This window comes from Schistosoma mansoni, chromosome 1 (assembly GCF_000237925.1).
Source record: "Schistosoma mansoni strain Puerto Rico chromosome 1, complete genome".
NCBI lineage: Eukaryota > Metazoa > Platyhelminthes > Trematoda > Strigeidida > Schistosomatidae > Schistosoma > Schistosoma mansoni.
Window position 1 is genome coordinate 51,545,651 of NC_031495.1, and position 25,057 is coordinate 51,570,707.

General features: G+C 37.6%; 2 protein-coding genes across 2 annotated transcripts in view; one reads left to right on the forward strand and one right to left on the reverse strand.

Annotated features, from left to right (window-relative positions):
- The first annotated feature begins 7,146 nt into the window (after positions 1-7,146).
- Positions 7,147-18,492, forward strand: Smp_072180 (hypothetical protein). The gene is made up of 3 exons (XM_018794784.1): positions 7,147-7,186; positions 14,374-14,854; positions 17,412-18,492. The coding sequence occupies exons 2-3, from the start codon at positions 14,375-14,377 to the stop codon at positions 17,562-17,564; spliced, it is 633 nt and encodes a 210-aa protein (XP_018649162.1). The 5' UTR covers positions 7,147-7,186; position 14,374; the 3' UTR covers positions 17,565-18,492.
- A 360-nt stretch (positions 18,493-18,852) lies between these two features.
- Positions 18,853-25,057, reverse strand: part of Smp_172040 (putative unc-13 (munc13)) — a gene marked incomplete at both ends in the record, with an annotated part of 140,266 nt that continues 134,061 nt past the window's right edge. The window contains 2 exons of the mRNA XM_018794785.1: positions 18,853-18,866; positions 23,447-23,844. Coding sequence (XP_018649163.1) covers positions 18,853-18,866; positions 23,447-23,844 — 412 coding nt within the window. The remainder of the gene's footprint in view (positions 18,867-23,446; positions 23,845-25,057) is intronic.

Consider the following 25,057-nt stretch of genomic DNA (forward strand, 5'->3'; position numbering starts at 1 on the left):
TGTTTTTTTCGAAAAGAATTCTCGTTCACTGATTGTATAAAAGAACCAGAAGTTGAAAAGCAGATGCGGCTAAGATTAGATGGTGAAGAATAGGGTAACACAAAAGTAAGTTTTTCAGTTGTAACCCATTGGGAACATAGCTAAAAGCGCAGATAGACCCTGCAAGGCCTGATGTGATCCTCATGATGAAAGCTGAGATTTTTCGGAAGTCATGAGGCCAATGCACCTTCTAACAACCAGAGCAACACTCTGAGTTATCTAGATCACGAATTGTGACTTTGTTTTTTTAGAAGTAATATTCCCTTTACTGTCATCGAAAGTATACCCCATAAAAGTAGAATGTGTGCGTTGATATTTAAAGGATAAGAGTTTCAATTGGTCTCATTTACTACATTTCAAACTATCGGGTACATAGGTTCTTATCAGATAAACTCAACACTTAGTTTTCACTTGACTGATGTCCAATCCTAGGAGAACTTAATGCATCTACTATAGACTGATAAAATTTGAAGACAAAGTTATCAGAAAATCCTTTAGGACAGAAAATAGTTGATGCAGTTACTATGCACGCCATAGTACAATGCCTAAAATGGGAACTAGATATGATAGATCTGTAAGGACTTGAATATAAATTTGGTCGAAGGGTTTGAGAGTATTTGGGCTTACAGTTGATGTGAGACAGTAAAGAAGAATACTTTATTCGCAAAATCTCAGAAAATACATCCGCTGATCTCATATTAATTTACCATTCGGTTGATGTCACAGAACTTGACTAGATGATACCCCTATTTAAGAGCAACCATCCTGTCTTGGTTCTTGGGTTAATTCAAGGGATCGTGATTGGCCTATTACTCCTTTTACTTTTCCTTATTGGCTTGTGCTCACTCTTTCAACACAGCAAATGTTTCCTTTTTACTGAGTCTAAAAGTGGCTTATCCTTTCTAGTCTCCTACTATAGAGAGCTATATTTAAGCGGTTATACGAGAGGACGTAAACAAAATGCAAAATAACTCAAATACTACAGTCAAAGTTTCTCTAGAATAAACCAACGCGTCAAGCAACAGAAGGAATAGTTAATAAACAGAAGTTTGATGCCTGATAATCGATGAAAACTTTCCACTTCCTGAGCTTCCTGATTTCTTCCTCCACTGAAATCTGGTTTGTCTCCCACAGTTGCTTGTTCCTGATAGTGTCTGGCCAACGGATCCGAAGTATCTTGCTCAGACAACTGTTGATAAACGCTTGTATCTTCTGGATGACGGCTTTCGTAGATCTCCAAGTTTCCCCCCCATATAGTAGAACTGTCATGACATTTGTATTGAAAAAATCATCTTAATATTTCACTAAATTCCACAGAACTCGTTTAAATACGGCAAATATTGTTCAGACAACGTTTAAACGCACGTATAAATGCATTTCTGAGGAGACGCGAAATGGTTTCGTCACAGTGCTTATGTACCAATAGGCTGCTGTGAATACTACTAATAATAGTGCATACAGAGTGAGCAATGAAGTTGATAGTCCATGGCTTCAAAATTACCCATGGAAATAATTTGGATTGCCTGTCACTTGGCGGTTGGCGATAAATGATTCTAGGCAGTTCATATGGCAGATTGGTCACAAATGTACAGATTTATGCACAGTGGAAAATTAGCTGCCAGTAGCCCAAACGCTTACTGATCTATTAATCATTTAGTTCAAGATTTTAAGATCACCGAACATTTTGATACCGACATCATTGATAGTTTCAGACCCTTTTATCATAATGTACAGCCCTTACACACGTAGATTTTATGACTTTATCGATTTCGCATTGTCTTTATCAGATTTAAACGTGAATATTACTTGTAAATAACCACCATCTACCTATGATAGGACTGTGAAATGGCACAAAGGTCTAAATAACTACAACAAACTACCCGTAATCGCGATGATGGTAGATAACGGAAATCTAGCCAAAATAAATCTTCACTCCCTATGAATTAAAAATATCTGAGGTGATGTGATTGCAGTTTTTAATTTAGGAAATGACAATTTGTATCTAACATACCCTTATTTTTCTTACTTTGATGAACAAAGAATACGTAGGGACGATGCGAAAAATTACACAAGTCTGAAGCAAAGTTTTTGACATCTGACTACCGACTGTGGTAGAGAATCATCAACGAGATGAACTCTTTATCTGAGCACATGTTGGATCTCCATTTTTTGACACATTCAAAAGAATGTTGGATGAAATGGGAAACCACCATCACACGAACTAACACAGGCCACCGAGCCCCCTGTCCTGCCTCGACTGATATTGCGACTGAATCAACTTGAAAATCAGTAATCAAAATTTTAAAGGACGATGAAAGTGGAAATACCGTGAAACTATTCGAAGCACTTGTCCAAGCGCTTTTTATTATCAACACTTCTTATGGTCACATCACCAGGATACCAGCTATAGGACCGGTTTTATGAACGAGAAAAGTGTTCTTCAAATGCTTATTAACTTTAAACTTTGCACGCAACAAGGTCTTGATGAATGACACACTAGATTCCTGTCACACATCGAGGACATTATTTCAAACTCAACTCTTTAGCAGTTGGAAAGATGATGTAGTTAGCCCTATATTCATGAATGAAGGAAACAGATCGTGTTGTGCTTCTGGCCCCACCAATTTTACTAGAATAGTGGTTAAGATATTTTAGAAGACAGATTACTAAGTCAGGTAAAATCATACAATCTGATAACTCTTAAGCAACACACGTTTCTGGAAAAATACTCATGAATAATTGGCTCACTGATTGTGGGAGAGGATTGGATGACAGCCTGAAATGGCTGTTTTTCTGTTATTCATGATGTTTGTCAAAGAATTTTATAATGTGTCTTTCATGGAGATCATGTCAAATCTCTCGAGGTTTGAAACAAAAGGTGCCATAGAACAACGGATAATATACTCCCTCTACGGACAAGGACATAGGATGAGTGCGAATGAGGCTTTATCTGAAGGAGGACAGGTTAAAAAGTGATGTAACATAAGGTGCCATCTTGGCTCCCTCATTTCTTTTTCTCTAAGTGAATTATGAAAACTACTTAAATAGTCGGTGCTGTTGTTTCGCGATGATGTCATAATCTGATAAACAATTAGTAGTGATGTTGATCGGCTTGATTTTTCAGCTAGTCTAGACGAACTAGTCAGATGGTTATAAAGTTGGGGCTTCGAAACTAACTTTAGAAAAAGCACGCCACTGCACACTGGACTTGTTAATGGTTGCCAGAATACTGTCAACAGTAAATGACTTCCACGTATGTAAGCACTTAGAGGTAGTTGCAAGTCATGACTCGAAAACAGCTGCAGATTTCAATACGGCAGCTGTCAAAGGTTCGGAACTGTTATGTACACTTCATCGAATATTCAGATGCTTTGACGAAAATACGTTTAGGGTTTTATAATTCACCTATGCACGACCTCAATCAGAGTATTACGTGTATGCAGTTGGTCCATGTTTGACTAAGAATGTTATCGTAATGGATCGTGTTCAACATGTGTGAACTAAGTTAATGATAATTCTTTACAAGCCCTCCAACTATGTACGTTAAGAAAAGCCTATACATTTTCCCTTTATCTTATTGTATAGGCACTCCGTATCTTAAGTCATGGTTTTAATGTTAACATGTCTTACCGTCTTCCTCCCTCCAGCAATAATCATCTCTGAGGTCACTGAAAGGAGTTTCAAAAACAACGATCAAACAAACTTAGAGTGGTCAACTAGTGGAACGTCCCACCTGAATATGTGGCATCGACCCACCAGTGAGCACTCTCAGTGAGGAGCTGAATCTCAACTCGAAAGCAAGCTGCAAGGATAAGCACTGGTAAGACAACCTACTATCACTACTACTACACCTACTATCATTACATGAACTTTTGCTACCTCCTCACTCAACCGAAGTACCATTTTGTGTCCCAAGAACCTGACCTAAGTTTGACGTTCGGTAGATTGCTTTTCTTCTTGACTTTTATCCTAGTTAATATTTAACCGTGGTTTCACTTTAGCTTACTATTCGACTCTTACGGTTTTTTACGTCAAGGGGCTAGTTTTGTATACTTTAGGTTTTTATCCTACACATTGTTATCCGTTTTGAGTATAATGTCTTTTCTTCACAGTCATAAACTTCTGTTACAACTTAATTAACAAATTATACTTCACAAAGCTCACTAAGAACACATCCCATTTCGCTATCACCTCTGGTATATGGTCAGACAAATTCAAATGTCTCACAAATCATGTACAGACATTATAGCGATTGCTTACAACAGATTTAGCAAGTCAGACTGCATGTGGTAAGTGTAGCATGAGTGCCGAGGATTTGCAGAGTAATATTGTCATTACTGTGACGTGTCCTCGGAAAAAATCGTCAGCATCCCTGCAGAAAGATAGTCCTGAAATGAGTAGACCATCGGAAACGCGCAGTGAGGTAAACAAGAATGTTTTCAACAACACAAGTGTTGATGAAGCAAGCACTGACGTCAGTAAAGGCACGCTGAAACTCAGGATCTCCATAGCATCATCGATGTAAGATACTCTCAGTGAAACTGTCCTTCATCACGGACCTTCCAAATGCAACTGTGGTCCACAAAACATTTATTGTAGGCAACTGGGACCCGTCAACAGGGTTGAAAATAATCGAAGGCTATCGTCGAAAACGCCGAACAGCCTAGATGTTATAAGAAAATCAGCTAACGAGTTGGCCGTTCACTCTACCACTTAGCTTTTTCAACCAGTCAACAAGAGGAACGGAGATCCGGGCAACTATTTAATTACCAAACTAGAAGGACCCCAACCTCAACATACCCCAAAACCTGGGAAACCAGTGAAGCTTCGAAATGGTACCTTTATAATCATGAACCCTAAAGACATCTATGACTTTCCTCTTAGCCTACAGGACAGAAATGATAGGATACCTTGGAAAGAGTTGTAGTGGAGGCGAAGCAGTCTGGAATTTCAGCTGCTAATGATTACACGGCTTACCTTCTCATACTCTCAGGTGGCGGCCGCCATTCTCGAAGCATTTCGTGCCAGTGGGCACCGGCTGCCTACTGAAATTCACATGCATCCGGACAGGCCACAAGGTTAAGGGATTAAAACTGCAAAGCGAATCGGAACTGATTATTCCACTTGTGGACTGCCTGGAACGAGAAAATAATATAGAAGGGACAGGGACTAACCACCTGGAAAACATTGTGTTGGTAGGTTGCCTATCCATTCACATAAGGAGCATTCTGACAAACGGCATGGGGGCGCGCACACTTTTCAAGCCGAAGGCATCAACGGCTTATATACAAGTTCTATGAGTTCGCTTTGACTATGCACCGCTAATAATACTCACCTGATAAGAATATCTGAAATATGGGCGTCTTCTCAAATTACGAACTAGGAGCTGGCAACAACCATCATATCCTCATTTCACAGTGACAGAAATACTGGATTGGAGAACGAAGCAGCCCTGTACTTGCGATCATGCCCGATAGCACAAGTGTGTACCCAAGTTAACCAGCCTTGATGAACCTGTACGGTGCTCACTGGGATTGTCTAACACCTGGAAGTGTCTAGTTGGAGACATTTACAGGTACGAAAATCGCATGCTGGAGGGATTATCCTGCTCTATTCGTCTCGGATACGCTCAACCTGGTTCTAGGAGACTTCAGTCTTCCTGAAGTCAAGTCTGAACACACATATGTTTGAGAGGATAACTCTACTGAAGCTCGGTCCTTCAAGTACAATGAAGATCCTTCACTATTCTGAAACGTAAAGTTAAAAACCTGGTGAAGAAACACTCAGAAGCCGCCATACTAAAAGCGAATCTTTACAAAGTAAGAATTCTAAATTGCTGACGTCTCGGTCCTGGCTCCCTCGGCAAAATGTGGCTTCACTTGGTGTGTCCATACGTTGACATCCTCAAAGCTTTTAACAGGGACAGTCAAGTATGTCTCATCAAAAGGCTCAAACCATTAGGTATCAAGTCACCAGTAATTGACTGGTTTGTTTCATATCTGAACACTCGACTTCCTAGAGTAAGGGTAAACTTCACTTTTTCTCGGATAATGGAATGTCCTAGTGGAGTCCCTCAGGGTTCGGCACTAGGACCTCTTCTTCTTAATTTTGATAATTGACATTCTTCACCGACGATGTGAAATGCTGAGGGGAAGTTTTTGATAATCTTGTACTTCAGAAGGATCTGACTGAACTTCAAAGTTGGGTGGATGTCAAAGGACTTACTTTTAAGATTTCAAAGTACAAAGTATTCCGTCTGAGATATACTGCAGATCGCGCATGCAACTAAGGCAACTCTCCCTCAGAGTTAACCTAATCTAAAAAAGATCCAAGGGTTTCGGTACCCAATGATCTAGAGTCTAGCAGCAACTGCGACGAAAAGGCCTATGGAACTAAATTAGCACTGGTGAAGTCGAAAAGCACTTTTGTGCCAATTGACGGGAGAACTTTCAACTTATTCTTCATTTGTTTTATCAAGCCTCATTTAAAGTATGGAATTACAGTTTTTCCTCTCTAACTTAAAAAGGATAGGAATACGATGGAACCTATTCCGAGGCGAGACACGAAATCAGTCCGATGACTTAAATTCAAATCTCTCGAAGATCTCATCGTCAGAGTATAGTCGTCTCAGGGGTGACCTTATAATGGATTATAGTATCCTAAATAGTCCTGAGTACACTCTAAAATACTTACTTAGGCTCAGACCTAACACAAAACATTGAGGATAATACCCAGAAACTACAGATAGAACACTGCAGAATGGACTGTAGACACACCCTTTCCAAGTTGCTGGATCCTGGAATTCACTGCGGGTTGAGGTGGTTCAAGAGACTTCTCAGGAGTTCTTTAAAACGAAACTTAGCATATTATTAAGTACTCAGGGTAGTATTTCACCATAATTTACTAATATTTCCCTACATATACCTGGCTCCCTACCTGCAGGATTAGGTGATACACTGCTCCTAGATACGAAAGCCCATTGAGCCAAAGCTCTTTCTGTTTCATCTCCAACCACTTGAGCCATCTGAACCATTTTATGAAAACTGAAGATTGAAGAGAGACTTGCCTTGTTAAGAAAACACTCAAAGTTTAACAACGGCGCTACAGTTCGTCAGTCCTATAAGACCCATAAAGCCCGCGGAGTTTTGTAAGTCTTCGTACTCTTAATACTTATTCTTATCACAGTCAAATGTTTACATACCTTGATTATCTTGCTATAGAATTTTGGTATAATTAATTGTTTTCACGTTATTCTAATTCTTAGTGAACTGTAACATTCTCACGCTTCTCAGAAGCATTATGATTTCCTGCAAATATCTACTTGATACTTGATTTTACAGTATCGTAAATGCACTCAAACGTCTTGATATTCCTTCCATTTCTAGTCTTATTAGTTTGTCCCGGCACTGCCTACTTCGTATTCCACTTCCAGTTTTATTTTCGGATATGTTCTCTATTAAATTAAATTGTCACACCAAGTGAATAAAAAACCGTCCCGCGTTCTGTATTTATTCCCACCTGTGTCTTGTAACTCGTGGTGATCAACCAAATTCCACACTAGTTGGTAGTCTTGGATTATCATCTTTTTCTCCAGAATTACCAAGACTTACTGGTTCCCACTTCAAGTTAGGTGGGATTTATACCTTACCCAAACTTTATCGGTTGAGTACAAAAATTTACACCTGATAGATGCGTTACATTGTTTGTTTCAGTCACATCTTATTTTGTAACTTCACTACCTGTTGCTGCTCATGGCCGATGAAGAATACTAGCAGCCTTTGTATTTGTAATGTAGTTAATTGGAAATTTAACCACACGATGGATAAAAAGTCTCATCATGCTCCGCTAGACATCCTATGATTTTTGGAGAAATTCGTGATATTTATTTCCTCAGACTTATAGGTAACATCAAGCTAGGTGTTTACTATATGTTGAATCGTATACTTATCTATGGTAAAACTAAAGGTTTGCTTACATTTAAACAGTCTGAAATTGATTGTCCTTTGTTGGTTTTATCTAGTATTGGCTAGTAGTGGTAGGTTTTATTACTTTGTTCATCCTTCGTGTTTATTTTGTTTGTCCTAATATCTTATCTGTCTAGTCTGAGAAGCTCAATTTTAAAGAATACTCATTGGTATCATATCCTACGTTGGTTCGCCTGTCTACTAAAAAACCAATCATTGCTGATATAGAAAAAACAGCGAAATAATGAGTAGTCTTATCTTAATCTCTGTAGTTGTTCTTCAGTAAGTGCACGAATCGTTAATTAGATTCCAGTCCGTACACACCTCTCGACCGTTGCTGCTACCTTGACGTCTTCAGTAATAAGGATAGTAGGTTGATAAACCTGTGTTAATCCTGACAGATTTCCTTCCAGTGAAGGTCCAGCTTCTTTTTGAAAATGTTCACTGATGGTGCTGATACCACTTGTTCTGGTAAAGCGTTCCAATCATTGACCACTCGATGAGAAAAACGGGACCCCACCTTTAGTTTATTAGATCGCGGTTTCAGAACCTTCTTGCTATGACCTCGGAGATTATTAGTGCTGGAGGGAGCAAAAAGATAAGACATATTAACACCCAGATCATAATTAAAGATACGAAATGCCAGTATAAGGTCACCTCGCGTCCTACGATAAGATAAGGGGAAAAGGTTTAGACGTTTTAAACGCTCATCGTAAGGGAGTTTAGAAAGACCCTTTACTAATTTTGTCCCTACACGCTGGACACGCTCAAGCGATTTAGTATCCTTTATCAGACAAGGGCTAGCTGCTTGGATACAGTATTCTAAGCGTGGCCTTACATAGGTGGGATATAAAATTCGAAACATATCCTCGTCGAAGCATTTAAATGCTCTGCGAAGCGACCATAGCGCGCGATAGCCTTTGGAAGCAACCGCATTGCAGTACGTAGTAGTTTTTAAGTCGTGACTTATGATTACTCCTAAGTCTTTGTGCTCTTGAACGCGTGGCAGAGATGTACCATTAATGGTATAGTGGTAACTAATGTCGTGCCCGATGTGCATGAACACGCTCTTCCTGGAATTAACTTCCAGGCCCCAATCATGAGCCCACCTAACTAATTCGTCTAAATCTGCTTGCAGATAACAACGATCAGTCTCATTTCTTATTGTTCTCCAAATTTTAACATCATCCGCAAACAATAACGTCGACGACTTAAGTAATAAAGGTAGTTCATTAATATACAGAAGGAAAAGTAAAGGGCCCAAGATGGTGCCTTTGGGTACACCACTTTTGACCGGTTTCCATTCAGATAGCGTTCCATTGACCCTTACTCTCTGTCTGCGGTCACATAAGAAGCTTCCTATCCATTCCTGTATAGCACCTGTTATTCCAAAGCTCGAGAGCTTTTGCATAAGACCTAAGTGTGAAACCTTATCAAACGCTTTGCTAAAATCTATGAATATCACGTCGACAGACAGGCCGTTGTCTAGAGCAGTTGTCCAATCCTCTCTCGCAATGAGTAAGTTAGTCAAGCTTGAATCCTTGTTACGAAACCCATGTTGCTCGGGAGTTAACAGATTGTACGAATCTATGTGACTCAGTAGCTTAGCTCGAATTCATTTTTCAAGTAACTTAACTACTATGCTGGTCAGGCTAACAGGCCGGTAGTTAGATACCATCCGTCCAACTAACTATGGCGTCTTTCCAGTCTCTAGGTAGTTGAGCTCGTGAAAGGGATATGTTGAAGAGCGTCGTGAGCGGTCTTGAGATAATGTCCGCAAGCGATGACAGCAAACGTGGGTGTAACCCATCGGGACCCGGTATATTGCAAGGTTTGAAGTTAGTTATCAAAGGAAGAACAATATCCTCGGTCACGTGTATAGGTCCTATGGCTGGTATCTCGTTGTCAATGGGACAAGTAGTTGTGACACTACACGTAGAGTAGACTTCGCTGAAATAGTTTGCAAATGTCTCAGCTTTTGCTAAATCAGATTCAGTCAAAAAATCTGAATTTTCGCTTAACAGTAACGGGGGGATACCATCACTACGTTTCGTCCGCCTTTTAACGTACGAAAACAGTCGCTTCGGACAGGTACGGCTATTGTATGCCAACTGTCGTTCGTAAGCGGTACGGGATTTAGCTATGGTCTTTTTACATATATTCCGGGTTTTTATTTTTGCATTTAAATGATGCCTGACCTGTTGACAAGAACAAGTCCCAGAAGTGTTTTCTACGCTTCAACAGCTTCCGGGTTTCCTTATTAATCCATGGAGGGCAATGTGATAGCTTACGTACTGACCATGGGATAAACGGTTGAGTTACGGATTCGAACGTAGACTTGAACCTATTCCATGCATCATCAATCGATCCATCAGCATCGACCGACCAGTCAATCGAGATAGCATAGTCCCTGATTGCCGGAATATTAGCTCTCCAGATATTAGGACGGGGTGGAGCAGATGCAAATTCTATACCATGTATCCGGAACTTAAAGGAAAGTACGACATGGTTACTATTCACCAGTGGGGGAAGGTGTTGAATGTCGACGATATCTTCACAGTGGTGTGTGAAGACAAGGTCTATCAATGACGGATTATGTTTCAAGTCTATATGCGTCGGCTTAACGATACATTGTACAAGTGCACATTGAATAATTGATGACAGAAGGACGCTATCGAAACCCCCACCTGGAGCTGTGAGCTCTATCCAGTTTATATGGGGTGCATTGAAGTCTCCAACGATGAGACAACATTCTGCTTTACTCCGAGAACAGACGTGTTTTAGGATAAAGTCGTCAGCGAGACAACACGGACTACGATATATTCCTCCTATCGTCACTAACCCGTTTCTAGACCTAATTGTACAACATACTACCTCACACGTACCACTTACATGCGCCTCCGATATGATCGAGTTTGTGCGGAAGTGGTCCCTAACATATAATATTATGCCTCCTCCCTTGCGACTTCTAACTCTATCACTTCTGATACAGATGTAGCCTGAAATGACTGGAGAACATTCTATATCTACAGTGAACCAAGTTTCGGTGATAACAATTATATCCGGATTTAATTCGTCTACCATCAAACTTAGCTCAGACATCTTATTCCGAAGACTACGAGCATTCGTGTAACACACATTTAAGGTGTTTTTGGAGACATACGTTCTACCCACACAGGTCTCGGAAGCATTGGCTTCCAAGACCTGACTACCCGAAAACCCTTAATCGTAAGGTTCGCTTCACCGTTTAGCCTTCGAGTTTTTAACTCTGTTAGGGCATTCTTCCACTTGATCCGATCCTCAAGTGACCAGTCGGGTCGAATACGAATGTTTGAGTCACGAGTTTTGCGTGCGTTATTTAGTACTACGTCCCTTTCCTCAAAATTACCGAGTACTAATTTAAGGATCCTTCTCTGTTGGGTTTCGCCTCCAACATATTTACCGAGTCTGATGACTTTCGAGATATGTACCCCTGGGACCTCATCGGGCAGTATATTTCTGATGAGAGATCCCACTAACTGCAGGTTGTGGTGGTCGAGCTTGCTTGTCATGATGAACTAATCGAGCTATACTGGCTGGAACAATCGTTCCTAGAGGTCCTACTATGCCAGACAGGTGGGTTGAAGAGCGGTATGACTAAAAACAGCAAATCCAAGGTCCAAGGGTGAAGTCGTACTGTTGACTATACAAAGGCGTGACGACAGTAAGGTGTTTTCCCCAGACACCTAGCATAACAGCAATGTTACCTTCCCACAAAGGTAGTGTGGGGTTAAAAAAGGTTGACCTTAAAAGTGTACACCTCACCTTAGCCCACGAGTATCCGTCTCCGACGGTAAGGTCTCAACAAATACGGAGCTAACAAAAAATTACCCACAAAACGGTCGTGTGTGACCGACTTTAAATAGTCGTCCCTTGGGTACTGCGGTCACTCTCTCAGGTCACTAAGATCACTTGTAATCCAATTTCCTTTTCAGGTACCTCTAGAAGAACCCTTCCACGCTGTGGGCAACCGGGAAGTGATAACTGCCCTTATACTTCGAACAGCACTCAAGATCTCTGTGTTCATAACCAATTCCCTTCAATTCCTATTATTCCTCCCACTTCGTCTTTCAACACTAAACAGTCTGAATGGAACGTTGAAGTTGGTCCTCCGACTCTAGCTGAAGTTCAAAAGGCTATAGGTAATCTGAAACGAGGAAGAGCAGCTGGTCCAGATGTCTTTAGCTATGGTGGTCCAATTTTAGCGATTAGGTTGACTAATATTTTAGCTAAAATCTGGTAGTTGGGCGTAATCCCATATGACTGGTCACAATCTCTGATTGTCCCAATATATAAGAAGGGGTCCAAATCATCCTGTGATAATCATAGAGGGATTAGTTCGACTAATATAGCATCTAAAATACTAGCCTCAATAGTTATTGGGCTCCTAACTAAGACTCGTGAACTGCAAACACGAGAAAATCAGACTGGCTTCAGACCTGGCCGTGGCTGTATCGACCACATCTTCACTATTCATCAGGTTTTAGAACACAGACATGCTTATCTGCGTCCGACAATGATAGTTTTTCTTGACTTGAAAGCAGCATTCGACTTCATAGACCTAGAGGTTCTGTGGTAGTGTCTATCATTGAAAGGTGTACCTCAGAAGCACATAAACCTTGTGAAGGCTCTTTACTCGAACACTACCAGTCGAGTGAGAGCTTATGCTAACTGTCATCTGATTTCGCAACCTTAGATGGTGTCCGACAAGAGTGTCTACTATCTCCATTTTTGTTTAACTTCATCATAGACCTACTTGAAATAACGTTTTCGTCGACTGAATTTTCAGGAATTGATCTCCTTCCAGGAGGTCCACTTATCCACTTAGAATACGCAAATGACAGTCCTGTTTGGTGAAGACGCTGACAAAATGCAAAGTTTTTTGTTAGCACTGAGTAACAACGCCAGGATATTTGGAATGCGTTTCTCCCCCTTTAAATGTAAATTGTTACTCCAGGACTGACCTGCGTCAACACCTGAACTAAGGATAGGGAGTGAAGTAGTCGAACGCATCGACAACTCCACTTATCTTGGAAGTCTGATCAACCCTAATGAGGTGGTGTCTGACGAAATCTCAGCACGGATTCAAAAAGCTCGTTTGGCTTTTGCCAACTTACGTCATCTATGGCGAAGACGAGATATCCGTCTATCAATTAAGGGATGAGTATACTGCGCAACAGTTCGTTCTGTTCTACTTTACGGCTGTGAAACATGGCCATTAAGAGTAGAGAATGCGCGTAATTTACCAGTATTTGATCACAGATATCTTAAAAATATTGCTGGGATCACCGGGTAAGTAATAGCGAGGTTAGAGACAGGGTATTAGGGAACGATGGTAAATCAGTTGGTAAGGTCATGAATCTTCATCGACTGAGATGATTGGGCCACGTGTTATGTATGCCTGAACACCGATTACCACGACGTGCTATGCTGACTAGTATTGGCGACGGTTGGAAGAGAGTTAGGGGCGGCCAAACCGAAACGTGACATCAGTGCTTGAAGTCACTAACTTCTGGTCTGAGCCATGTTGGTAAATGCAGACTACCTGGTTGGGGTCCGCGTGACTATTGTAACCAATGGTTGGAGACTGTGTGACATGGCTCAGAATCGATCACAATGGCGTAGGTGTATATACTCTTTATCTTCCCTTAAACTATGAGATTAAAATTGCTTCATATCTTTCTTCCTGTACTATATCCTTATATACAATTTTTCGTTTATATATTACCACCACTAAATTAACTACTTCTATGAATTCGGTGTTCATCTTGTTTTGCTAATGAGGTATTGCAACTTGGACCGATGCATATATGTGCCTGGTCCTACGTTGTAGCTGACTGACTGACTGTACACACCTGTCTTGTTTTGTAATTTAATAATATAACTACGCCTTTAAAACCGTAAATGGTGAAATCAGGTCCTCTGGTATGCTAAAGGGAGATCGTTTGTGTGTATCACATTAACCTAAAGGTTCAAAAATAACCCAGTTTAGTAACCATATACAGGTTTACGTTTCTGACTCCAAACCAGTTAAATGTTTTAACCACAGCCACTGTATTAAAAGATGCGATGTTAGGTTAATAACTTTACTTGGCTCTTGTATGACTGTTTCAGAAACGCAGTATATCCATGTTACGGGATTGAAGAAATGCTCGTATGCCATTCAGTAGATGATACAAACTTTGTAAACCTCCACATTTCTATCTTACTTTAACTGATGTTTTTTATTTGCTATCGTTTCGTCAAGAAGTGGATAATTTCCTCCTACATATTGATAACATCTGCTTCACTCCATTTTAATAACTCATTTTCTGTATTAAATGCATTTCAGAATGTCTAATTCTACGGATTTCCGACTACAAACCTCAGTATTATGTCACTCTTTCCTACTAGCTAGTACAAATAAACAGGATGCCAGTTACCTGACTGACTTAGCTGACAACACGAATACTGATCTAACTTTTGTTCCTAATGGACAAGAAATTATCAAATCATTACTTCAGTTGGTCAGAGATTTTAATCAACGTTTCAGTCGAACACATGAAATAGAACCAGTTGCTGAAAGTTTGGGTATCGATTCCGACAAACCAGTTGATAAGACAGCTTTGGAAATATTCTATCTTGAAGTATTAGATGGCTTATTTGAAAAATTAAACTGGGGACGTATTGTAGCAATGTTTGCATTTCTACGTATACTGGTCTTAAGATTATCCAAACATGGACATAGTGATGCAATAAAGATGCTTATCAAAATAACAAGTCAGTATTCCGATGAGAAGTTGAAGAATTGGATTAATCTTCATGATGGTTGGGTACGTCGTTTACCTTTACTTACCATATTCGTTTTTTCTTTGATCCAACCAAAATTCTTAGAATGGAGCCTTTTTTCTCTAAAAAGTTAGTAATCTTGTGGAACGTTTGGTTAAGCCAAATCCTTGATTGAAGAAAACAAGTATCCTATGAATTTGGGTCCGAAACTCATGAATTTCATGGTTCGCTACTAAGTCCTCTCAGTATTCCTGACATAACAGCTAGTTAATACAACTGTATATACTGTGTTCGTCTAGCTAGTCGACTCTGATTGCTGTCATTATTTTGACTCCATATTTGACTTTTTAAATTTTACCCAAATGTGTAACAATCTTGATCGACACATACTTTTGGAACATGCTGTTTTGTTTGTTACTCACTTCCATGTGTTTTTAAAATAGTTAAGATTTGTAGGGCTACAGTAGATTTATACCCCAAATGAGTTTTTTAATTGGACAGTCTTATGAATCATAAAATACTTGTTTCATCTTAGCTTTCTCTGTCCTATAGTTAGGTGGTTATCGTTATATTATCCGAGTTTTTCTTAAACTTTTACAGTCATTCACCAGTGGGTAGTTGCAGCAACATTAGTAGCAGCGGATGAGTAATTGATCTATTGGCTTACACTGAGCACCTTCAGTTAGTGAGTCGTGGGTTGGGAAAAAAGAAGCCTATCGAGGTTTATATTGCCGGATAGTAATACCATTGGCTGTCATACGAATCAAATGTCCTCGTACTCTCGTGCGAAAACCTGTGCATGGTAATCCAACAGGGCGGGTTTAGTTTTTATACTAAAGTTTTTGTTCAAGCTGAATCAATTCGTGTAGTAATAATGGTCAATAACCTTGGATTATACCGTTTCTCTGTGATATATTTAATCTGTAATACCTTTTAGATTTAGATATTGTAATAAGGAGACGAAGATTATTAGAATTATGTGATATATTAGCGCAGTGCATTTTGAACAATCTGACCAAACGCATACTGGTTAAGAACATTCATATATGAAAAATTAAAAGGTCAGTTAGACAAGTGGAACGTAAGGGGAAACCAAGATAACATGTAAAATAATGTTTAAAAATGTGAAATTCACCACACTGAATAATAAAACAGTATTACCAGGGTTGGTCAAGGGTGTGAACAAACTATTTTTGAACACAAAAGGGGATTCAATTTTCGTATGATCAAGGCCTCAATAAACCTGAGTTTACGCCTTTGAACACTTGTACAAGCCAAAGAAGTTGAGTTAAGATCAATCTTATTACCTGTTTCAACCATGTATTTAGCAATAGAGGACAATGACTGTTAGTCATATACTCTTATTGGGTCATTTGGTTTCATTTATTTTCGCAACCATTTAGGTACGTGTTCAGATACTCTAATTTGCATACCACGATTGCTCTTCCTTATGTATGTATGGCCACACACACACATGTAAATTGACAGACTCATTGGAATGTGACTCAATAGTTTACCTGCCGTTTAGGTTTCGGGTGAAGCATGGACCTTGTTTTTCCGGTAATAATGACCTTTTACCGCATAGGATGTTTTGCTGACAATTAATTTCAGCTTTTGTTTCAACATAAGTCTATTCGACTTACCTCTGGATGGTAGGGTGATGTAGACAGGCTTTTTCTGTGCCAAAGATGTAGTTATGTAGTGCATGAGAACACAAGTGGGGACAATTGAATGTATTTAAACACAAAATTACAGAACATCTTAGTAAAATTTGAGAACTATACAGTGAATACTTAGTTTGCAAAATGCCAATCAATTGTCTGAAACTTGACTGTTCCTTTTGCAAATATTAGTCAATCGTCTCAGACTTTAATATCCCTGCCTTTTCATGCCAATTGCTTTCTGTTCCCATTCTTTCCTTCTCAATCTTTTTGAGCTTCTGCTGCCAGACATTCTATTCCTGACTAGCGGTATATACCACTTGTGTCGACATAAGTAGCACACACCACCGCGGGTCTCTTTATACTGTGATTTTTCCATCGATTTATGAATTTTAAAAAATAACCATTTTCCACTAATGTTTTGTTCAACAACCTCATTTAATCATCAATAGCATCGTTTGTACAAATACGGTTAATCCTTTTAAACAGGGTCTCTATTTGATAGTAGTCTTCGTCTTCGTATTACGTTATCCAAATTTATCAGAGGGACTTATTGTTTGAAACCCTACAGATTATTTGACATTACCGATCATATTCTGAGGCCATTCATGATTGATGGTTTTTATAACATCCGATATGCATACACCTACCACAATTTCTTCACATTTCACACCAAATGACGCATGCGCTCTACAACAAATCCCACGTTGAACGTTATTGAGATTGGACAATTTATTTAGTATAAAGTTAATTTGTAAATCATATTTACATTCGGTAGTTTTAATGTTTGATTGTTTCCCTAAAAAAGTTTGGGCCAAACCGCCAAGCGAAATGTTAGAGTTATTCTGATTTCAATCATTGAGGATTTTTACAAATATGATTTTCTTTTTCAGTATTCTGCTTCGATATTTTCTGTTCTAATTTCGATTTTCTATTACAGTCTGGATTAATCGAATTCAGTGGTCACCAATTTGTAAATGATGGACAGGAACTAATCTGGAAAACACTACGTAATGTTGGTGGGCTTGCCACTGGAGCTGTTGGAGCACTGGGTTTAGCTGCTCTTGTCGGTTATATCGCAAATAAGATTTAATTCTATGGAATTATGTTTGCAAAATATTGATCGGGCTTTCGTTTATTAGTAATATCAGTTGGACTATCACTACCGCTGTTAATTTCTCTTTTTTTTAATTACTCATCCTCTTACCACTAAAGAGGACAATTAATTACCTTTTTTGTGCTTACATCCTCAACACGTGTTATGTGATTGAAATTTTTTGAAACTTTCCTTTTTTTTCTCTGAGTTCATCCATATTTGCTTTCTTGTTGTGCCTATAATCAAAATAATGAAAGTAACAATCATTATTATTCTCTGTGCCTGACATTTCATCATTTTACGTTAAATTCCGTTTTTCACAAGTTTACTCGTCACTACTTTGGAGCAATCCAAATCACAAGTTAATGAATTAACATTTCACATCAAACATTGTAGATAGTTGAAAATAATAATAATCACTAACTGGTGTATCATCTTTATCCAAAAACTATGAGTTAAACTGATACTGTTTTTCTCATTTTCTTTGTGTTTATAAAGAAACAAAATCTATTTCCCTGTATTTAATATTCCCATCCCCTTGTTTCATCATTTTACATATGTTGTTTTCCTCTTAAATAACATTTATTATCTAGTCTTTACATTATTTATCATTTCACATTATTGACATTATTGTTGGTTAATTTTTAGCGCCTTACCTTTACTACTTATTTGGTGTATTGTGTGTATTGAAAAAAGGTGTAATTTCCGTGTAATAGTGAAGTTTTATCGAATAATGTGTATGCAACACCTACGCATATATATATATATAATGGTGGTTTTTACTTCTGCTTCTTTTTTTTCTGTGCATACATGCATTTATCTATTGAAGTTCAGTTGCTTTTGAGTTAAATTTGTTAGCTTATTTATTTTTGATAAGCATGTTTGTTTCTAAAAAATTGGAGAATGTATTCTATATACATGGGATATATATGATGTGTTACGTATTGTACTTACAATGGTTTCTAAATTATATAACATCCAACTCTACCTACTTCAATAGATTCTTAGCCAATGTAATTCTTGTTAAGAGATGGTTGGTACATCGTCATGTTTGTATAACATTAAACATTGATTACTGAATTCTATTCGAATATATAGATGTGGTATGTCATCCAAAACCTAATAACTTGAAATAAAGCATTACACTCTACTATATACTGTGATGACTAGCCAGATTCGTCCAGAAAAGTTGACATAACTAATTACAAAGCAGAGAACTTAATTATTCAGCTAAATTGACATATTTATTACAAGTTACATGTGTTACATAAGTTTTATCTACTTATTATGCAAGGAAATCTAGAATCTGACAAATAAATGATGATAGAATTACTTTGAAGTGATTCAATCTATTCTGCTCATCTAAATACATGTTAAGTTCGATCTTGGGATTATTTCAATCTTACTGTGGTTCATTTCAAGTATTGACTCGTATTGTCTATTATTTCTCCCAAAGGGATGTTAATAAGTTGTGGAAATATGGCATACGAAACCATAAGTTTAAGTTTTTGCTCCTTTTTGTTAACTCAAAATTAGATTTTAAACTGTAGTCGTCCGTTTATTGCGAAGCTATTTAGGTTTATATACCAGATCAACCTTCAGTTTCTTCAGTCAAGTTCACAAAACCATTGTTAATCCAGTTTCCCTTTTTATGTAGAATAAGGATAAATATCCTTTTACAGTATGATAAATTAGGATGCATCAACATTCCACATGCTTCTGATATCACCCAATCTCATGTTGCTCACCATTAGCTCCCAACATTGTTACTTATTTCTTTTCTCTAGCACTAATGTAAGGTAGGACATTGAACATTTTGTTCTGCACTTTATTTTTAAAACTTTCTGACTGAATACATTAGTTCGCGGAAAAAATAGTTGATCATATTAGATTATTGATCTCAAGCGGTTATCAGTTTGTGCTCTTTCAATTGTTTACATATAAATGAAAAGTATGAGCCCTGTGAATAGGTGCCCCCAAACGCCCTGGTACGGCCGAGAGCGGGGAGAGTCCACTCTCCCTCTCGAAATGCTCTCACATGGCCACGCCTATATAGCCTCTGCCAGGGAAGTCCTACTCACTGTCTTCTTGTGGCGGGGGTGTTGTTTACGAAATTGAGAGGACGAAAAGCGAATGTTCGGTGCTTTAACCGGCTGGTGGACACGGAGGGTCTGGTGCCCCTTTGTACCAATATGTATGTGTTTAAATAAATAAATAAACCTAGGGGAGTTGGAAAACCCTAATTCCAAACAAATGGTGCACATGGGCTCCAGTATCCTGAGGGAACAAATGGCGTATGAGTCAATCGTTGGTCAACGGCTACCATGGGACTGCAGTCAGTCAGCTACAACGTAGGACCAGGCACATATATGCATCGGTCCAAGTTGCCATACCTCGTTAGCACAACAAGATCAACACCGGATTCATAGTAGTTAATTTAGTGGTGGTGGTAGTATATAAATTATAGGTTGTATATAAGGATATAGTATAGGAAGGAAGAAAGTTATGAAGCAATTTTAATCTCAAGGTTTAAGGGAAGATAAAGAGTATATACACCTACGCCATTGTGATCGATTCTGAGCCATGTCACACAGTCTCCAACCATTGGTTATGATAGTCACGCGGACCCTAACCAGGTAGTCTGCATTTACCAACATGGCTCAGACTAGAAGTTAGTGACTTCAAACACTGATGCCACGTTTTCGTTTGGCCGCCCCTAACTCTCTTCCAACCGTCGCCAATACTAGTCAGCATAGCACGTCGTGGTAATCGGTGTTCAGGCATACATAACACGTGGCCCAACCATCTTAGTCAATGAAGATTCATAACCTCATCAACTGATTTACCATCGTTCCCTAATACCCTGTCTCTAACCTCGCTATTACTTACCCGGTTATCCCAGCAGATGAGAGCAATATTTCTAAGGCATCTGTGGTCAAATACTAGTAACCTACGAGTATCTTCTACTCTTAATGGCCATGTTTCACAGCCGTAAAGTAGAACAGAACGAACTGTTGCGCAGTATACTCGTCCCTTAATTGATAGACGGATATCTCGTCTTCGCCATAGATGACGTAAGTTGGCAAAAGCCAAACGAGCTTTTTAAATCCGTGATGAGATTTCGTCAGACATCAACCCATTAGGACTGATCAGACTTCCAAGATAAGTGGAGTTGTCGATGCGTTCGACTACTTCACTCCCTATCCTTAGTTCAGGTGTTGACGCAGGTCAGTCCTGGAGTAACAATTTACATTTGGATGAGAAGAAACGCATCACAAACATCCTGGCATGGGACTGCATCTCCTCACGATGCTCCACTGCCTTGTGGATTAGATCTTTAGGTCAAACTCTCCGGGTGTAGCCCTCACACAAATCAAATGAGATTTGTGTGGCGCATATATATCTGATGCCCCTTCATACCAATATTTATGTGTTTTCATAAATAAAATGTGAGTAGGTGTCAGTTTTATATCAGTCCGTCAATCATGTTCTTTTTGAAAGCTGTATAAGTTGTTATAGAGTTATAATTTATGCTTATTTGTATTTCCCACTTTGAATTCGCACACTTTCAAAATCAACAGTTCCCTATACTTGATTCATAATTAAATAACTAAATTTCGAAAATCTGTTAACCTCTACACTTAATCTCAGTCATTTTCAAATGTAATTTGATCAAGACATTAGGATGTGACATAATCGCTTACGTGTTGACTTCAATTAGTATGACCTCAGACGAGTAATAAGTTTTACGGATCAGTAACTTAAATCTGTTACTTTAATGAACAATTATTTTATCCACATATATTGTCGATAATTATATTAATAACCAAATGGATAATAGATTTTGATGTTACACAACCCCTTTTACTTCGGCTTCATTCATTAATTATATTTACTAGTTTATCTTCAAATAGTTGAAATAATCCATTGTGTCATTGCATAAAAATGAAGAGAATTCGGCGAAGTAAATTTTCTTTTCGACGAAGTCAATTAGGCTGTACATTCGTATTTATAGTTATGTGGAAAATATATATCCATATGTATAGAAATTCCCAATATACTAATTTAAGAACTAAATTTCCATGGACTGATTTTGTATTAATTCATTTGGTATTGTCCTAGATTCCACTGCTAGCCACCATCCATTTTTGCTGAAGAACAAATAATGATTCATAAGACGAATTTCTACATTTCATCTCGGTAAATTTACTATAATAATATTTTATTTTACTACCTGAGTGATAGAGCACAGGCTTATAAAACCAGTCTATAGTTACTTTGATCGTGTGGAGGCTTATAACAACTATTCAGTCGTTTAAAATGAATTAGGCAGAGTAAGTTTCAAAGATGTAATGTAATAATCAAGACAAATGAATGAATAAACATCCTAGCCATTAATCCAATTATTTTAATAAAAAGAAAAGATTATTATTGTTATCATGAGTATTATTACTTGTATAATGTGAAGATACTTTCAGTATTGAACATCTGAGATACTAAGATATATGCATGAATGAATAAATGCAGTTAAGAAATTAATGTATATTTTATACTGAAAATTTATGTTATGTTATTTATATTACTTAAATAATCATTATTTCTGCATTCAATTGTATAAAGAAATTACAGTAAATTATTTAATAAGCAGAAAATAATGATAATAAGAGTATATCTATATATATCAGTCAGTAATGTCAGCCGCAAAATATAAGACTCCATGTATATACATAAAAAATAAATTTGTGAAACAATGAAATTTTCATTATTCTTGGTTTTTTTATATCAACGAAACATAATCAAAGAAATTAAATGCAGTTACGAATAAAAAGGATAGAAATTGTAGAGAAAACAAACAGTAAGGAATGAATGTTCTCATTTCGGTTGGAATGATGTTATTCTGCAGTTTGGTTGGTTGAAAGACAGTACTAGTATGGATATATATATGTATATAACATAGGTCTTCTTAACACATATCATTCTATCAATAATGCTTTAAATAAACATTTAAAAAGTATAAATAAATATGCAAAATGGTTAAAATAGATGTCAACAAATAAGATCAGTTTATGCATAAACAATAGTTAATGTTTAAAAAGCAATTATAAAACATTATTACTTATAATTAGTATATCAATATGAATACAATTATGATATTAAGAGTATACACTAGAAATGTATATCAGGACAGAGTGGGTCGGAGAATGCTGGTCGGCGGCCTATGCTCCATTGGGAGTAACAGGCGTAAGTAAGTATATATTATGTATTATCCAGATAACTGCCTTAGAGGTAGTTAAATATATATCAATAGTCTTCCAAGTGATAATAAATATTAATGATGATTTTAATCGAATGAATAAGTATAAAATAATCAAAATGAAAATGGAATAAAAACACAAGAAAACAAAATTATTAATTATCCTATATACTTTTCATAATTCTGTTATTGGTCAATTATGTTTCTATGGATATCTTATGTAGTTGATGTATGTGTACATGATTATTAATGGATAGATAGTTAGTTGTCTTAATATTCCTAAGTATTAACATGATGAATTTTTGTGTGAAATTTTTTTGTTTTTAATTTTGAGGTAATTTCAATAAAATATTCACATAATTTATGTTTTAATAATAAAATATCATCCAGAATAATGGTAAAATGAATAAGGCTAATATTGATAAATAAAGTTTTTTTGTTTCACCTACATAGATTGATGCAGATAAATCCTGTCAACAAAATAAGGAAGACAGTTGAAAAGTGTTTATCATTAGTTGATGAATAATTTTCATGGTCCCTGTGAATTGTTTACAGGAGAAAAGTGTAAGGCATGAATATATATATATATATATATATATATATATATATATATATTATCGGCTACGTGGAACCGATCCATTCAATGAACTATTAGTAACAGAACCAGCACTATTTCCTATTGAATCACAAGGACTACGAACTTCTGATTTTAAACGAACAAATTCACGAGCTATCTCATCTTGAGAACGTTGTGATAATATACGTAATATAGTCCATCCAGTATCGTCAAGATGTAATCTTTTTCCCAGACTACAAATACATGCACATGCACCACTTTGACCAACACCAGTTCGACCATCTCTTGAATTCATTGTAGGTGAAGCATTTAACTCAGTTGTTGTTGCTAAATCACGTAGTTGTAATACAGTTAACCCAATCAATCGATCTGTTCGACCGAAACAATAATCTTTGGCACACATATGTAATTCATAGGATTCTGGATCAGAACCAGCACTGAGAAAGCTAGAAATTTTGACAAAGAAAACAGAAAAAAGATTATTCTCATATAAAATTATCGGATTGGATTCCTGGATGCAGGGTTGTAGATTCGCGCTAACGAGAGGTCCTATACTAAGATAAAACATCCTCTCAGTGCCCTCAGGTTTTCAATATTGGTAAAATTTGATCCGTTTGTGATTAAAAAACTGAAAACCCTATAATTTTCATAAAACTATATACTGACCAGAATGAAACTGCTTCACAAATATTAGGATAATCTAAAAATATATATGACAGTTGACAATTAGGTTGAGTCAGTCGACGATAAATCTCTTGCAAGACTGGCACCAACTGGAGGATTTTGGAAAACGAGATACATTGAACAGTTACTTTGTTCAGTCTACTACTTATAAGTGATGGATCAACGACCTCACATTATATTAGAAACTAAAGCTTTACGTCTGGTAAGTATGATGTGATTTAGCTACTGAATCCAAACAACTCTATTACTTTGATTAATTATTTGGACTTCTTCATAGGATCTCGACGTTATTTCTGGACACTTATTAGTTGATCTAAAAATTGCGTTCCCACACTACTATATATATATATATATATACTGAGGTAAGATGGTAGTTGGAGGTGGTCAACAGGAAACCCTGGACCCGGGTTTCGTGCTACTTGGCACTCGTCAGCAAGGTGTACCTGTAATCCTGAGGGAACTGATGCTCCCTGGCGGATTCGATCCCGCGTCACTCAGCTTCACAGTCAGAGACGTTACCACTGAGCTATTCGGGCCGCGACCAACCTCCTGTAGGACTGAAATGAAATCACAATTGATTGATCACTGGGTGGTGATCAATCTCATGCATGTCGCGTCCTTACCTCAATATATATAGGGCAGGGGGTGTCGAGCCACCTAGACTGGTGGCCACATTGCAACTCGATCGATAGCATTCGATCAGCACTAAGAAGGACCTGACATGCATGAGATTGATCACCACCCAGTGATCAATCAATTGTGATATATATATATATTCCAGGTTGTACATGATTTATCGTAATAAAGGTTGAAGATTGCAAATTTAGTGTATTTTTAAAAGTATTCTTTACGAAGATTCCTTTGAAATAATTCGTTAACTAACCCAATATGTCTTTGCATTTCTAAAAATCTCTATTATGTTTTCGCATACAGATGACATCATTTTTTTCACAAATAGTGTATTAAATTCCTCAC

Bases quoted from the DNA above. Each gene is read 5' to 3' on its own strand.
- Smp_072180 (XM_018794784.1), top strand. From the start codon at position 14,375: ATGTCTAATTCTACGGATTTCCGACTACAAACCTCAGTATTATGTCAC. The intron at 14,855-17,411 runs GTACGTCGTTTA...TTTCTATTACAG, and splicing joins TTAATCTTCATGATGGTTGG to TCTGGATTAATCGAATTCAG.